General features: G+C 24.4%; 2 protein-coding genes and 2 long non-coding RNA genes across 4 annotated transcripts; 3 read left to right on the top strand and 1 right to left on the bottom strand.

Moving 5' to 3' along the window:
* The first annotated feature begins 4,181 nt into the window (after nt 1-4,181).
* Nucleotides 4,182-5,085, top strand: LOC134827173 (uncharacterized). Its single transcript, XR_010161753.1, has 3 exons — nt 4,182-4,317; nt 4,390-4,785; nt 4,849-5,085. It is a non-coding gene; the product is annotated as an uncharacterized LOC134827173 (long non-coding RNA).
* Nucleotides 5,086-5,694: 609 nt separating this feature from the next.
* LOC134827261 (uncharacterized) lies at nt 5,695-6,322 on the top strand. Its single transcript, XR_010161763.1, has 3 exons — nt 5,695-5,808; nt 5,866-5,934; nt 5,997-6,322. It is a non-coding gene; the product is annotated as an uncharacterized LOC134827261 (long non-coding RNA).
* Nucleotides 6,323-7,013: 691 nt separating this feature from the next.
* On the top strand, nt 7,014-7,612 carry LOC134827328 (uncharacterized). The gene is made up of 2 exons (XM_063839927.1): nt 7,014-7,298; nt 7,365-7,612. The coding sequence occupies exons 1-2, from the start codon at nt 7,022-7,024 to the stop codon at nt 7,463-7,465; spliced, it is 378 nt and encodes a 125-aa protein (XP_063695997.1). The 5' UTR covers nt 7,014-7,021; the 3' UTR covers nt 7,466-7,612.
* Nucleotides 7,613-12,442: 4,830 nt separating this feature from the next.
* Nucleotides 12,443-14,935, bottom strand: LOC134837872 (uncharacterized). Its single transcript, XM_063853264.1, has 2 exons — nt 14,888-14,935; nt 12,443-13,219 (listed from the first exon to the last, which is right to left on the bottom strand). Exons 1-2 carry the CDS (start codon nt 14,933-14,935, stop codon nt 12,443-12,445), a joined length of 825 nt encoding a protein of 274 aa, XP_063709334.1.
* Nucleotides 14,936-15,551: the final 616 nt, after the last annotated feature.

Genomic DNA, 15,551 nt, shown 5'->3' with positions numbered 1-15,551 from the left:
TATTGTTTATATATTTTTTTAAAAAAATTATTTTAATTCATTTTTTTTATTAGAATCAGAATTTTTCGTACTTGTAGTTGATGAAGTTGATTTTGGCGGCAATTTTGGCGGTTTTTTAGATCCCGGAGACTTGCTCATAACTTGAGCAACAATTTTATTATGCGATGAGTTAAAATTCATCTTACTTTTATATATTCTCTACTTAACATTAATTTGAGCTCTCTCACAAAAGTTTTGGTGAATCACCCAAGTCATTAACCTAAAAGAGAATCTAACAACACGTACAACTTCTGAGGCATTTTTTCAATGTCTTTTCAGCTTTTTTCTCGGATTTTTCTTTGTAAATTAATTTACTGTCCATTTCATCCTTGGACCATTTATGAAACAATGGCGGCGGATATTTCAAGCCTTTATTTTTCGAAGCGCCGTCATATTCAACTTTTTCTTTTACTTTATTGGATGAATTGGCGCCATATTTGTTATTTGAATTCATGTTTCTTTTAAAATTTTTCCTAAAATTTTAATTTTAAGTCAACTTTTTTTTTGGTAAGTGAAAGAAGTTTAAAGCTATTTTTGATGCCAACACAACACTAACACATACAAAAACTTTTTTCTCTTTCTTTTATCTCTTTCTCAATTCGTTAAGAGAGCGCGCGATCAGCGTAAATGTGTGAGTCATGTAAACAATTCGTTGAATTTAAGTTACTCATATACGATTAATTCCCGCTCAGTCATTTTTCGTTTGTACAAATGTTCGGATGTGTCAAAATTAAGAAAAAAAATGTCAATATCGGAAGACGACATCGAGCTGGATGAAATTCAAGTTGTTCCTGATGTTACCGATGCTCAACCTTTAATGGCGGAAATTCGCCCAATTAATGAAACTGCCGTCGAATTACGATATAATCCTCCAGATGATCCAATTTACCATGAACTGAGTCGGGGCGACAAAAATTACCTGCAATGGTTAATTGAGCGATTAATACTTTACGACAAGGAGGATCAGCTAAAAGGCGCATTATCTCATTTAAGGCGGGAAATTTTACTATCAGACTCGGAAACTTTGGATGCGGAAGGTGAAGGAGGAATAAGTACGTTTTTTGTGAGAGAAAAACTAAATGATGCCCAAAAAATTGAATATGAACAAAAAATGTGCCTCTTTGAAAGACTTTTGTGGATTTTAGTGAGAATACCGTTCAAAGATAACCAACCCACAGACGTTGTTGAGTTAATGTTAGTGAAAAGTAATAAAATCTACAAAGAGTATAAAAATGAGAGAGTTCTCTCTCTTTTGAGAGAATATGACAAATTAGAGCCGTCCTCTGTAAAATACCTTCAATACCAAATATTTAGTGGCGTAGCTGAGGACTTTGTCGAAAATCATCAAAAAAATGCAAACTCAAGACTAAGTTTAGAATCCATTAATTCCGAAATTAGCGAAACCAATACAGAAGAAACAAATTTCTGGTCAACTTTGGGATCTGCTTTAACCAATGAAGATCATTTAGATGAAATTTTCGAAGCAGTTTTTTCCGCGGGATCTTTGGAGCTTTTAAAATATCTTTTAACCGAAATTAACCGAAAAAATATTTCGCTAAAATGTCCCGTACTTGTTAACGCCGTCTACTGGAGCATGTATGTCAAAGAAGGAAACTTGCAAAAATTCCGAGATTGCTTCAACGTTGCTTTGGAATCGGAAAAATCGAATCTTGGTGATACAGATCCAAGTTACGGCGACACTGCGTTACATTTTGCCAATGATTTACGCGAAAACTTCATGATCCGTGATATTCTGAGGAAATATCCGCCGATTGCGGTAAAAAATAAAAAAGGAAAATTCCCAATTTCGAATATCACGAAAGATGACTTTAAAAATTTCCTCGATTCGTTGCTAACGGACATCCCGAAGGTTTTTCTCACGAATTTGGATGTATGGAAAATTATCAAGGGGATCTACATTGGAGAGTATGGCTTGAAAAATGTAATTTTTGTAAACTATAATACCTTTATATCAACTAAACGGGGCGAAAATAAGAAAGAATTTCATGATTTGGAGCTGATACGAGAAATTAAAGACTCGAACGAGTTATGGGAGTTGGTAGATCATCCAGTTATAAGTGTTTTACTTGAATTACATTGGAACCAACTGAAATGGTCGATTATTTTGGATCAGTATTTGTGTTTATTCGTGACTTTGGTAATTTTTTTCGTCATTATCGGAGTTGATGAATTTTTAGAATTAAATGAAAATTTTAATTTTTTCAATAAGATTCTTGTGATAATTTCTTCGGTTTCAATAATTCTTGAATTAATCAATAATCGCGTAGTTTTTATAAAAATATTTAAATTTTTGAGAAAAATTTGTAGAAAAACGATCAAATTTGTTAAAAAATCTACGAATGAAAGAAAAAAAGTGAAAAACGAAAATCATGAAGATGAAGTAGATGCCACCGAAGAATACAATTACGAAGAAAATGAAGAAGGAATTGTCGATGAATCCTCGAAAAAGCAAGAAATTCGGTTTTATGGAACAATTTTCTCGTTCGCATTGACATTACCATTGCTAATTTTGATATTTTTATACGGATTATGGGAATGTACTCATGAAACAGAAAATTGTAAGACTTTATTCGGTATCGGAATGATAATCTTATCGCTGAACATTTCCTTATTTATCGGATATTTTTGTCGATATATCGCCATTAACCTCATAATGTTATTTTACGTTGCATCAACGGGAATTAAATTTATTTTTTCGACTTTTTTAATTCTGCTTGGATTTGCGTTCAGTTTAACGACATTGATAAAAAACTACGGCCTACCCGAAAATGACGAAAATAAATATACATTGCAAGAATGCAAACAAATTTTTATAGATAAAGACGCGAAAAATAATTCTGACGATGCGTTATCGACTGGAAGCATTTTGGGATTGGCCATTTTCAAAACGATAATTATGTCGACGGGCGAATATGAGGCGGGAGGATTGGAATTTCCGTTTTTCACGTCGTATTTGGTGTTTATTTGTTTTGTTTTTACGATTCCGATTGTTTTTATAAATCTTTTGAATGCCTTGGCGATCGAAGATGTGCAGAAAATTAAGAAGGAAGCGATGATTTGGTATCGAAAAGTGCAAATCATGTTTTTGTACGAGTTCAAAATTTTGCACAAAAGTATTTTTAGCTTTTGTTTTGGAAAAAGTGTTAGGAAGGAAATTTTTCCCGATGTTATTGGCGAAAAGGCTTTTGTGGGTTTGAGAACAACTACAAGAGAAATATTGAAATTAAATGATCTTGATAAGCATGAGACAATTGGTTACTTACCATTAGATGTAATTGAAAATGCCGAAAGAGAACTAAAAAATACAAAAAATATCTAATTTAATTTTATTTAAATTCAAATTTAATTAATTTTTAATTTAATTTAATTAAAATATAAATAGAAAATAAATAAAAAATAATCAATTAAATATTTAATTAAAAACCGATAAAAACCTGTAATAAAATAAATTTATTTATTGTAAAAAATATTTTTTTCTTATTTATTTTTCAGAAAATATCAAACGTAGAATGATACAAAAATATTTTTAAATAAAATAAATTTAAAAAAATATTTTATTTATTTTAAATCAATTAAAAAGTCGAAAATTTTTAAAAAATATTATTATTAAACATTATTTTTTAATTGAAAAATTAATTGGAAAATATGACAAAATTTGTTTAAAAAAAATTAATTTTGAAAATATTTATTAAAATTAAATTTTTTTCATATATTCCAATTAATTTAATAAATTAATTTAAAAAAATGTAATACCTAGTTCATTAAATTAAATAAATAATAATTTTAATTTAAAATTAAAAAATTAAAAATTATTAAATTATTAAATTAAATAAAATTATAAATCATTAAAAACTATAATATTAAATTAAATTTTATTAAAGTTATTAAAATTATAAAATAATTTAATAATAAAATAATTTTTAAATAATTTCATAATATTTCAAAATAATGATTTTCGACTTTAGAATTGATTAAAAATATTTTAATTTACAATTTAAAAAAATAAAAAAAATATGAAAGGCTTTTGAAATTAAATGTATGTATTTGTTGACCGATAATTCATTTTAAAACGCAATTGTAAATTGATAAGAAAATTGTCATTTTTATAACGACAATAAAGCAAATAATAAAATACGACAATGCAATATTGTATCGATAAACTGAGAAAGAGAGATTATACATGTCGGGTTAGTCATTTTCTTTCATTCGTAAAATCAACTTGAACAAAGAAACATGAATCCTTTAAAATTAATTTGGGTAAATAAATAAGCTTTATTCAATTTTTATTTATTTAAAAACTAATAAATTAATTATTATTTTTCATAAAAGTTATCAAATTCAGTAAATGGAGTTGCAAATATGGTTACAGGACCAACAAATCCTCCTCCTTTGCCTCAACCAGTCGTTAAACCAGCTGTCAATCCATGTACTCAATCTGTACTGCCTCAAACTGTCTCAAACATAAAAAACACAAAGACGAAATAATTTTTACTCTTGATATTTGTGTAAATTATTTAATTTTGCATAAAATGTAGTGAGGTTCTTATCAATTTTTTTATATTTTTGCGAAATTATTTTTTAAGTGTTAGTTACCTTTGTATGTATTGAAGTCTCTCTCGCAATTTTTTTTTTCTATATTTCTTTGTGAGTATTAAAAGTCATTTTATAAACAGCGTTTTGCATAAACGGACGTCAAAAAACATGGGAAACACTGAATCAATGCAGGTAAAAGATTTTTATTGTTTTATAAAATTTTGGAAAATAAAAAAAAAATATTTTTTTTCATAGTCTTCTAATTTAGTTCCCAAAACTAAAGGTCCTAAAAATCCGCCTCCTTTGCCAAAACCAAAACCAGAACCAAAGCCAAAGCCAAAGCCCGAAAGCAGTTCATCTAAATAAAAAAATATCAACAAACATTGAATAAATAGTAAAAAAATTATTCTTTAAATTTCTGAGCGAAATTTCATGGATGACTAAAAATAAATTGAAATAAAAAATAATAAAGATCGTATATTTTTTCCATAACTTTATCCTTTTCAATCCTCCTCCGACTATTTACTGCGGGTAATCTGAACTCACACACAAAAGCCTTTTAATAATAATAATAATAGGCTCCTCATAAAATCCGGCATTTTGTTCCAGTCAGTAAACCGAATGCCTAAAATGATTTTAATGTGTCATAAAACTACATTCATAGAGCACAAAAAATGTATAAAAAGGGAAAGTTTTTTTTTTTTTGGAAAAATGGTAATCAGATAATGCAAGAAAGGTCCTTTTGCACAAAAAGAGAGAAAAAAACTTTTGAAATAAAAACTAATTTTATTTAATCAGAAAAAGGTGAACCATATTCATATCATTTACATGCGAATGTGAGAGAGAACAACTTTTGATGTTTCATAAAGTGAGTAAATCAGCCCAAATCCATTAAGTTAATTACATTTAAAGAGATTTTTATTCAAGTGACGTCAATTTTTTTTTGACACTCTTCGTTTTTAATTAACGACACATAAATATTCAATAATAAAAAATCTCTCACCTTCTCAAAAAATAATTTTACAAATACTAAGAAAATTGTCTCTCTCTTTGCTCTGATTAATTGTTTTGCTTATGTTTCTACATGTATTTAGTCAGTTATCAACATTTGCTCAAACAACGTGCTTTCAACAATTTTTTTTTTTTTTTTGATAATTTTTTGCATTAAAATTTGATAAAAGTTAATAATTAAAATTTTCTGTAAAAATGTCAGAAGTAAGATTTTTTTTAATTTAAATATAAAAGAAAAATTGAATTTAAAATAATTTCAAGAAATTATCTTCTCCTGATTTGGCGAGAAATGATGATATTGTACCTGAAGGCATTCCAACGATTGTTGATGTATAATTTTTTTTTAATTTAATTTTTTCGGTTGAAATTTTTTTTTTTTAATTTTAAATTAGATTGCCGCTAACAAATCCTGTGGAAAGAAAAATCCGCCAAACATACCAAAAAAAACGACTGCTTTTCAAAAATCTTCTGACAAAAATGAAAATGATGAAAAAAAATTTGCATCATCAGAACCTTCAAAAAATATGCAAGTAGGATCTTCGAAGCCAGGAAATAATTCAGGAAAATCTTTGAATCAGTTACAAGAGGATGCTTTAAATGACATTTTTTAATTTAATTTATTTTTTTTTTTGTAAATATTTTAAATTAATATTTGAAAAAAAAATATTAAAAAAATAAAAATAAAAAAAAATTAAAAATAATAAAGACAAGAAATTTCAATTGATAAGATTATATTCTAAGAAATGATAAAAAAAATTATAAAGAGTGTGCAAATAAGGTAATAGTACTAAAGACAACAATGTATTAATAATAATTTATTTGCTCAATGTGTTTAATTTTTTTTACCGCATTTCAATTTTTTATTTACATATAAGTTTTTTTTTATTATTTCAAAACATTAAAAAAAAATATTTAATTTAAATCTTTATTTTTTATTCTTTAAATTAATTTATTTTTTTAGTTTAGTTAAGATATTTTTTTTAAATTAATGTTTTAATTAATTAAGTTTTAATAAAGTTTAATTTATTTTTTTTTTTAATTTTTTAAATAAATTAAATTGAAATTATTTTTTAATTAAATTTTAGTTTAAAAAAGTTAAAAAATAAATAAATTAAATTTAATTAAATAATTTTTTTAAACTAATTATTAACTAAATTGATTTTCTCATTTTCTTCATTTGAATAATGAAAACTATTAAATTTTTTAAAAATTAATTTATTTTGACTGCAGCGCCATTTTGATCTTCCATTCAACTTAACTAAATATAAAAAATTCCTTATTGATATTTTTTCATATGAATCATCTTTTGATAAGAATTGAATGAATCATAAAATAAGCGGAAGGAAATGATAAAACAGAAAATCTCGCCTTTCTTAATAATTAAACTCTATTCAGTTTCCATTCAACTTTCAACAAAATGGCATCACAAGACGAAACAGAGAAAATAGAAAAAATTTCTGAAAATCCTTCAGAAACGACAAATGACAAAAATGAAAAAGTTGACGACGAAAAAGATTCCTCAAAAAAACGTCCCGTATCCGAAGTATTCCGTAAAAGCTTGAAACGAAACGCTCCCGTATTTTTCAGAGAAAAACCAAAATCTGAAGGAACTTTTAAGGAAAATTTCCGAAAATCTGCTACTGATATGTGGAAAGATGTTAGAACCGTATTTGGTCGAAAAACCTCTAACGAAGGTTGATTTTTTTTTAGAAATTTTAAGGTTTTAATTAATTTTTGTAAAAAAATATTTTTTTTAAAAGATTCGAAAATGGAAGCACCAAACGATGACGCAACAAAGGGCGTTGCCTCAGAAGTTGCTGCTGAAGATAAAAATGCTCCGAAGGACAACGAAACAAAATAAAAGTTATTCCATTAAGAAAATTGAGTTCGCGCAATCTTTTCTCAAGTCAATATTTTAGCAGTTTATCAAAGTGCCATGGAGCAAAGTTAAAGCAGAAAATAAATGAAATAAGTCATGAAAAGGGTCAGCAAACATTTTTCTTCAACTTTCACATAATAATAATCATAATAATAGAGTAAAATTTATGGAATTAATTTTAACTATGATCAATATTGTCTTTTGGATTAGATAATAATAGTTTTGTGTGCATGGACTTCCTTTTCTTGCATGAAGATTTTTCCTTTCTTTGCAATGTACAGAGTGTTTCGAAAATAAATCATCATAATTTATTATTATTATTTAAAAATTTTTAATAGTTTTTATGTATTTTTTTTTCATTTTTAAATATTTTCTTTGAAATTGAAAATTAAAATAAAACAAAAAAATAAAATTTTTTTAAACAAAATTAATTATTCATGAAATTTTTATATAATTTATTTAATTTAATCAATTAATTATAATTTATTTTAATAAAAATATTTCAATAAATTATAATTTTAAAAATTTAATTTAATTAATTTATTATATTTTATTTCAAATTATAAAAAATTAATTACAAATATAAAATTAATTTAATTCAAATAAATAAATAAATTTTAAAATTAATTTTTGTTTTTTATTTAATTTGATTTTTTTAACAAGAAATTTAATTTAAATTATGAATTAATAATAAATAAATTAATTAAATTTTTATTGTGATAAATTTCAATTTAATGTTTTCAAAAAAAAAAAAATAAAATAAATAAATAAATCATAAAAATTAAAAATTAAATTTTTTAAAACAAAAATTGAATAATTAATGTAAAATTTATTTTAATAATTTTAATTAACAATTTATTTGATTTTAAATTATTTTTTATGTTTAAAAAAAATAATTTTTTAAGCAATTTCAGTTAATTTTTTAAAATTATTTTTGAATTATTATAAAAATTATAATTATTAAAATTAATTAAAAATTATAATTAAATTATAAAATTTTTATTATTAAGCTTTTGTAATTTATTTAATTTTAAAAATATTATTTAATTTTTTTTTATTTAACAATAAAATTCACTCAAGTTTAAAAATCTAAATTAAATAAATGATGATGAAATTTTTTTCAGAAAACTCTGTACATGGGACAACTAAAGGACGTTATGATGCTAAAAAGGTCAACAAAAACTTTCTTATCTCCTTTTAGTGTCTCTGTGTACACGGGAGACAAACACCTAAAAATATTACCTTACAAATTCCTTTATTACACACTTTTCCTTCACACTTTTGCGAGCAAGCGAGAAGGAGAAAAGGACACTGAGTTACAAATTTTTAGCCTGTATGTCGACATATTGTCGTGTTGGCTTATGATAAATAGTTCGTAGACCGACACCGAAGTTTATCCTTTGCAACATCGCATGACATCGCAGTCACCCTCTCTGCAAAATCTCCAAATCTCTTCCAATAAAAACGGATAAATTGTGTGATATAGTGAAAAAATTACCTCTTTTCACACCAAGAAATTACTTCGCCGACGTTGCTCTTGCGAACCAACGAAACCCGCATTCATGTCATTTCTCTCTTTATCGCTACCGATTTCCTGTTTCACGTTTTTTTTTTTGAAAATTTCGTACAAAGCTTCTTTTTCGTTGAATTTGACACAAAATAAAATAAAGAGCGAGAGTGACAAAAGAGACTTTTCTGGTTTTAAATTTCCCAAAGGACTTATTTTTTTGGGTATCTAGATAAATTTTCTCATATCGAATTTCTTGTGTGCGCATCTTTCGCATGTAGAGAGCAGTTGACACACGTGCTTCGCCGTTATTTCATCGCATGAATGGAAGATGTGTGAAAAATGTCTCGATATCACAGCAGGTAAATGATTGTCGTTCATATAAATCCAAATGGCTGCAAATGATGCGTCATGCGATCTGTGGATGAAAAAGGAGGGAATTTAATGAACATTTTTTACTGAATTTATTTTATTTTTATTTTTAAAATTTTTTAAATTTAAAAATATATTTAAACATAATAAATATTTAATTTTAAAGTATTTTTTTTTTAAAGAAAAAAATCAATTTATTTATTATTTTTTTTTTATTTTTAATATTTTTTAAATTTAAAAATTTTTTAAACATAAAAAATATTTAATTTTAAATCATTATTTTTATTTTTTTAGAACATAAAAAATATTTAATTTTAAAATATTAAAAAATTAAAAAAATAAATGTATATATTTTCTTATTATTTTTTTTATTTATATTTTATTATTTTTTGAATTTTTTAAATATTTAATTTTTATTAATTTTTTTTTTATGAAGAAATAAATCTCGAAGAGAAAATTTAAATTGTGCAGTGGGCTTATATATCAAAATTTGTATTTTTAATATTTAACAAAAAATTAAAATTTTTGAAGAAAATTCCTTAAAGAATTTATGAATTAGAGAAAAAATTAACTGCTCAATAGGCTAAAAATTATGCATTGGGCTCAAAAATAAAAAATGTGCATCGGGTCGAAAATTTAATGAATTAAAAAAAATAAAATAATTTTTTGAACGAATTTCAAAATAAATGTCTACTTAATTTAGTTAAATATGTTAAATTTGTAATGTGCATAAGGCAGAAATTCTGAAATTTGCACTGGGATGAACATGAAAAATGTTCATTGGGATGATTTTTTTTTTATTTTTGAAGTAAAATTTATTAAAATTTGAAAAATTAGACCCAAAAATTTATTTTATCACGTGGGTTAAAGTTAAATTGCACTTTGGGATAAATTTAAAATTGTGCATTGGGATAAAAAATTTTAAAAATTCAACTTTTTTCAATCCATTAGGCTCTATCAACGCATTTACCATGTACAAACGGAAGTAGCTTTATGTTTTTCTCCATTTTTCATAAACATCGCTTTGATAAAATGCATAGACGACCTCAGGGACTACATTAAACGATACCATATTACCCGAGAGATGAGAAAAGAGCGGGAGAGAGTGAGAGCGGGACGTGGCTCGAAAGTAAATTCATGTTTTCTTATTATGGGCAACTACAAACATTGCCGGTAATCCAATATATTTTGCACGTTACAATGTCGAGAAAGGCAAAACATGCGGAAGGCATTTTGTTATAAATAAATAAAGAGGCTTAGATGGTTTTATTGGCAGACAAAAAAAAGCAAGAATTCGAGTATTTCCATCAATTTTGAAGATAAACAAGAATCATATCGCATTTCAGGCACTCAAAGTTTCTCTTCTCGTCAAAAAGTGCAACGCAAATAAATCGAAGGAAGGAACGATGAAAAGGTATTTCAAGTTGTAATCAAAAATTTATATTTTCTGCCATAACAAACAACGGAGCGGAGGAGCATTCGTATTTAAATGGAAATTTCGTCCCAATTCATGTTGAATTTAATTCGAGAGATTTAAACTCGTCAGATTTATGTTAAAACTCGAGTGAATTAATAATAAAAACCCACCCTATTCTAGTTTTCTGTAATTCATGTTATCCCAACTCTCGCATGTGCATAAAATTAACTCTCGTCATGTGTGGATGCAAAAGCTTTCGGTAAATGAGTGCGGTTCACACAAACGAGACAAAAACGGAACAAATTTAAACAGATGCGTGTGGGATTATCGTTGTAAATGCTCGACATATACAAAAGTTTGATAGGAAATTCCAAGTCTTGCCTAAAAATTATAGGAGACAGCAACGAATTTTGCGAATTTTTCTGCCAACTGGGAGCATTAATAACAAAAATGCATTGAAATAAATATTTGCACACACACACATGATAAATTTTGTGCAACTTTTTGCGAACAATTGGATATGGCGTTGTGTCATTATGACATTGAAAATTTTACGCACAATGAGATAAAAAAATTTTTCATTAAAAATTAATTTTAAAATTTTTCTTTTTATTCTTTTGATTTTTTTTTTTGACAAGTTTTTTAAAATAAAATTTGTGAATAATTTTTTTTTATTAAAAAGAGAATTTGCATCAAATTTCAGCTTAATTTTTAATTTTTGATAATTTTGTTAAAAAAATAAAATAAATAAAAATTATTTAAGATAATTAATTTAAAAAATTTTTAAGCCTTATTTGAAAGTTTTTTTTTTAATTTTTATAAAAATTATTGAAAATTCCCTAAAAATTTATTTAATTATTTTTTTATTTTTGAGCTGATCAGTCTTTTTCTATAATTTTTATTTTTTAAATTTTTAGCAAATTAAATTTTTTATTTTTTTTTTTAATTTTTAAATTATTATTTTTTTTATTTTTTAAGTGATTTTACAAATTTCAAAATAATTTTTTTTATTTTAATATTTTTATTTGATATTTGAAATAAAAAACTTAAAATTTGTAAAAAATTTTTATTTAAAAATATAAAATAAATTTTTGATCCAAAAAGGAATTTGAACCAAAATTTGCCGTTAAAAACTTTTTTAAATTTAAAAAAATAATTGAACTAAATAGTTTCGAATTTCGATAAAAATAAAATTATTTTAAAGTTTTAATATTTTATTTAATTTTTTTTTTTAATTTTTTATTTAATTTTTTTCAACATTTTTTTTTATCATGAAAAATTCAATTAAAATTTCAAATTTTAATTATTCATTAATTATTTTTATCGATGAATCTTTTGTATAATTTTATTTTTGAAATTATTAATATTTAATGTTTTTATTTAATATTGAAATTAAAAAAAATATATTTAAAAATAATTTTTGAAAAAAAAAATTTTTTTTTGGTTCAAAAAATATTTAATGGTAATTAATGAACAACGCCATTAAATAAAACTGAAATTGAGTCTGGATGAGTATAGGAGAAAATTTCCATTTTATTTTGTTTTGTGTCTGTGTGTGCATGAAGTGATTTACATAAATTATTATTTTTTTTTATGAAAAAATTGCGTTTCAAAGTTTGTTTGAAAAATTATAATTTTTTTACAGGGCAAACGTGTAACTTTTTTAACAACTTCCCCGAACACATGACAAGTATTTCGTATTAAAGTAAGTATTTTCAGGACATTCGAATCTTTCGCCAACCAACTCTTTGTTGCAATAAATGTAATGCTTACAACTTGTAACATCCTCAAAAACTCCAGGTTTGGAACACTCAACGCCCGGCAGAGGTTTTTGCGTTGTTAACCCATTTTTAACACATTCGTCTTTAACAAAACTTGAATTGGGTTCACATTTGTACAATTCTGGATAAATAATTTTTTCACCGCTTTCAAAGTCAGCTTTGCAAATGTAGAAAAAGTTTGGATTGTGCAACCATGGACCCATGTCGCCCGCCTTTTTGCACGAAAATCCTTCTTTGTGACAAACTTCAGCGTTTAAGGTCAAAGAACAATCTCCCGTGAAAGGATTGAAAGCAACTCCCGCGTCACAAGTAATATCTATGGAGATCATTTGGTTGCCGTTTTTGTAACAAACATGATACGATTGGCAGTCAAAGGGATCTGGAAAGGTTCCTGCTGAAGTACAAGAGAAAGCTCCGTTGTTGATTGGCTTGCAAGGTCCCGTTTTGTTGCTGCAAGAACCTTCGATCATGTTACAAGAGTAACCTGCGGAAGTGTCACATAATTCGACAGGGATTGCTTCCCATTTGTCATGTTGCTTCACACAAGTTGCCAACAAATCACAACCGATGCAAACGAATCCATTCGATGGTTGATGAACGCATGGATCTGACGAAATTACTTGGGACAAGGATTTTAATAAATTGCAAGAAATTGAGTCCTAAAAGGAAAAATTAAAAAATTATTAAAATAAAATTAAATTTAAAAAAAATTAAATAAAAAAAATTAAATTAAATTTTAAAAAAAATTATTTAAATTATTTAAAAAAATAAATAAAAAAATTTAAATTAAATAAAAAATTAAATTTTAAAAAAAATTAATTAGTTTAAAAAAATTAAATTTAAAAGAATAAATTAAATTTTAAAAAAATTAAATTAAATTTAAAAAAAATTTATAAAACTCACCAAAAAAATTGTAACGTAGAAAAAAATTGCTATCTCAAGTTTCATAGCGAAGTAACAACTCGATCTATAGTTTCAAATCAAATGAAAAATTCTTACTAGAACTGACGAATTTATAACAAGACTTTTATCTCTTATCATTTTTGGGAGGTCAAGTTTATAGAAATTGTAAAAATTTACTATTTGATAAGAGAAAACAAGTTATAACACAAAAAAATCATCATCAATCATTGTCTGTAATTTTTTTCACTACATTTCGTCACTGTTTAATTTTTTACATGTTTCAATTAAAAGTTAATTTAAAAAGTTACACGTTGGACCTTTGAAATGTAAAAACAAAAAAATAATACGAGTAACAAGTTAAGTTGTTCAACAAAGTGCGTTATCATATTATTGAAGCGTAAGAGTTTGAAATGAGTTTTTTGAAGAGCTTTTTTAAAACAATGCAAAGTTTTATTTTAGAATGCATCACAGGATTAAGTATTTAATTTAAATGGTTTATCGATTTTTAATGCTCCAATTTTTTTAAGAATAATTTTTATTTAACAATAATTGTAAAAATTAATAATTAAAAATTTATAGTTAATAATTTTTAATAAATGTTTTTTAATTTTATTTTTATAGTAAAAAATATAGTGAATGATGCAATCAATAAAAAAAAATAAATTTAAAAATTATTGAAGAGTTTAAAAATTTAATTAAAAATTTAAAAATTTAAATTTCTTTTTTTGATTTTTTTATATTTGATATCTTACATTTTAAGTGTACTAAATAATTTTTCAAAAATTTTAATTAAAAAATTTAAAAAAAAATCTTAATATTCGAAATTATAAAAATTATTATTTAACTTAATTAAATTAAATTAAAATTATTATTAAACATTTTTATTAATGATAAACATATTAATTTAAAAATTTTTATTATTAAAAAATTAAAAAAAAAACAATAATTAATTATATTTATTAAAATGTTTGATTTTTTTTAGCTTTGTAAAATTTTTCAATTTTTTTTTGTTTTAAAAATTTTTAATAAAATTTTAATCAGTATTTTCTTTTATAATTAATTAATAAAATTATTAAATTAATTTTTAAATTTTTAACAATAAGATTTTTGATAATTTTACTTAATTTTTTAAAATTATTTTAAATTTTTCACTAAAAATATTTTTGAATGAATGTTCATCCTATTCCCATATCTTATCAAGAGCCGCAATTGCTTCACATAGTATTTGTTATTATTTTAGAAAATCTTATCAGTTCGATACCGGTTTTGTCTTCTTGAAGTTGAATTGTAAATTTTATATTTATTTTTCATTTATTATTAAATTTAATTTAGAAAATGGAAGAAATACCTCACGAAGTCGAAGTTAAAGCCAATTCCAAAAGAACGAACAATCGAAATGGATGGCGCAAGTTTCTCCAAAGGACTTCCAAAACCAATTCCTTTACAACCAAGACCTCGATCGAGACCGACATCAAGTAAGAAATTCAATTTTTTAATCTTCATTGATTAAAAAAAATTGTTTTTTAGCTCCATCATCCTCTGAGAATGCTTCACCTACAAACGAAAAACCAAATAGATCATCATTACCCCCAAAAATTGTCGTAGATGAAGTCGATTCAGCTGCAAAAGACAAAAAAGGTTCCTTAAAAAATTTCAAAAAATTATTTAAAATAGGAAAAAATGACAAAAAAGGTAAAATTTATAATTTAAAAAAAACTTCAGAAATTTTCAAACAATTTTTTTTTAGAAACTGATAACACAATAAACGAATCTGATGAAAAATAAAAAAAAAACTTAAAATGTGATCATTGATATTTAAAATAACATTCATGCCAAAAAGAGAAATAATGAAAAAAAAGAGTTTTTCATATTTTATTAAAAAAACCACAAAACTGTTAAAATACTGATTTGATATGCAAATTTAGTGAGCTCATATGTTTCAATTCATAAAAAGTGCAATAAAAATATGATATTAGAGAACAAAAAAAAATATGCAGAAAAATTTCTATACATTTTAAAAGCTGCAAAAACAATATTATGTTGAGTACATTTAAATATTTTTTATTTAAATTACGAGAAGAAATTTTT

The sequence above is a fragment of the Culicoides brevitarsis genome, chromosome 1, assembly GCF_036172545.1.
Source record: "Culicoides brevitarsis isolate CSIRO-B50_1 chromosome 1, AGI_CSIRO_Cbre_v1, whole genome shotgun sequence".
Taxonomy (NCBI): domain Eukaryota; kingdom Metazoa; phylum Arthropoda; class Insecta; order Diptera; family Ceratopogonidae; genus Culicoides; species Culicoides brevitarsis.
This window is presented reverse-complemented; position numbering and strand designations above follow the sequence as displayed.

What these genes read in the sequence shown, in the direction of transcription:
- LOC134827328 (XM_063839927.1), top strand. Translation starts at nt 7,022, where the DNA reads ATGGCATCACAAGACGAAACAGAGAAAATAGAAAAAATTTCTGAAAAT. An exon ending in TCGAAAAACCTCTAACGAAG is followed by an intron (nt 7,299 to 7,364) that starts GTTGATTTTTTT and finishes TTTTTTTAAAAG; the next exon opens with ATTCGAAAATGGAAGCACCA.
- LOC134837872 (XM_063853264.1), bottom strand. Translation starts at nt 14,935, where the DNA reads ATGTCGGTCTCGATCGAGGTCTTGGTTGTAAAGGAATTGGTTTTGGAA. An exon ending in TAAAGGAATTGGTTTTGGAA is followed by an intron (nt 13,220 to 14,887) that starts GTCCTTTGGAGA and finishes TTTTCCTTTTAG; the next exon opens with GACTCAATTTCTTGCAATTT.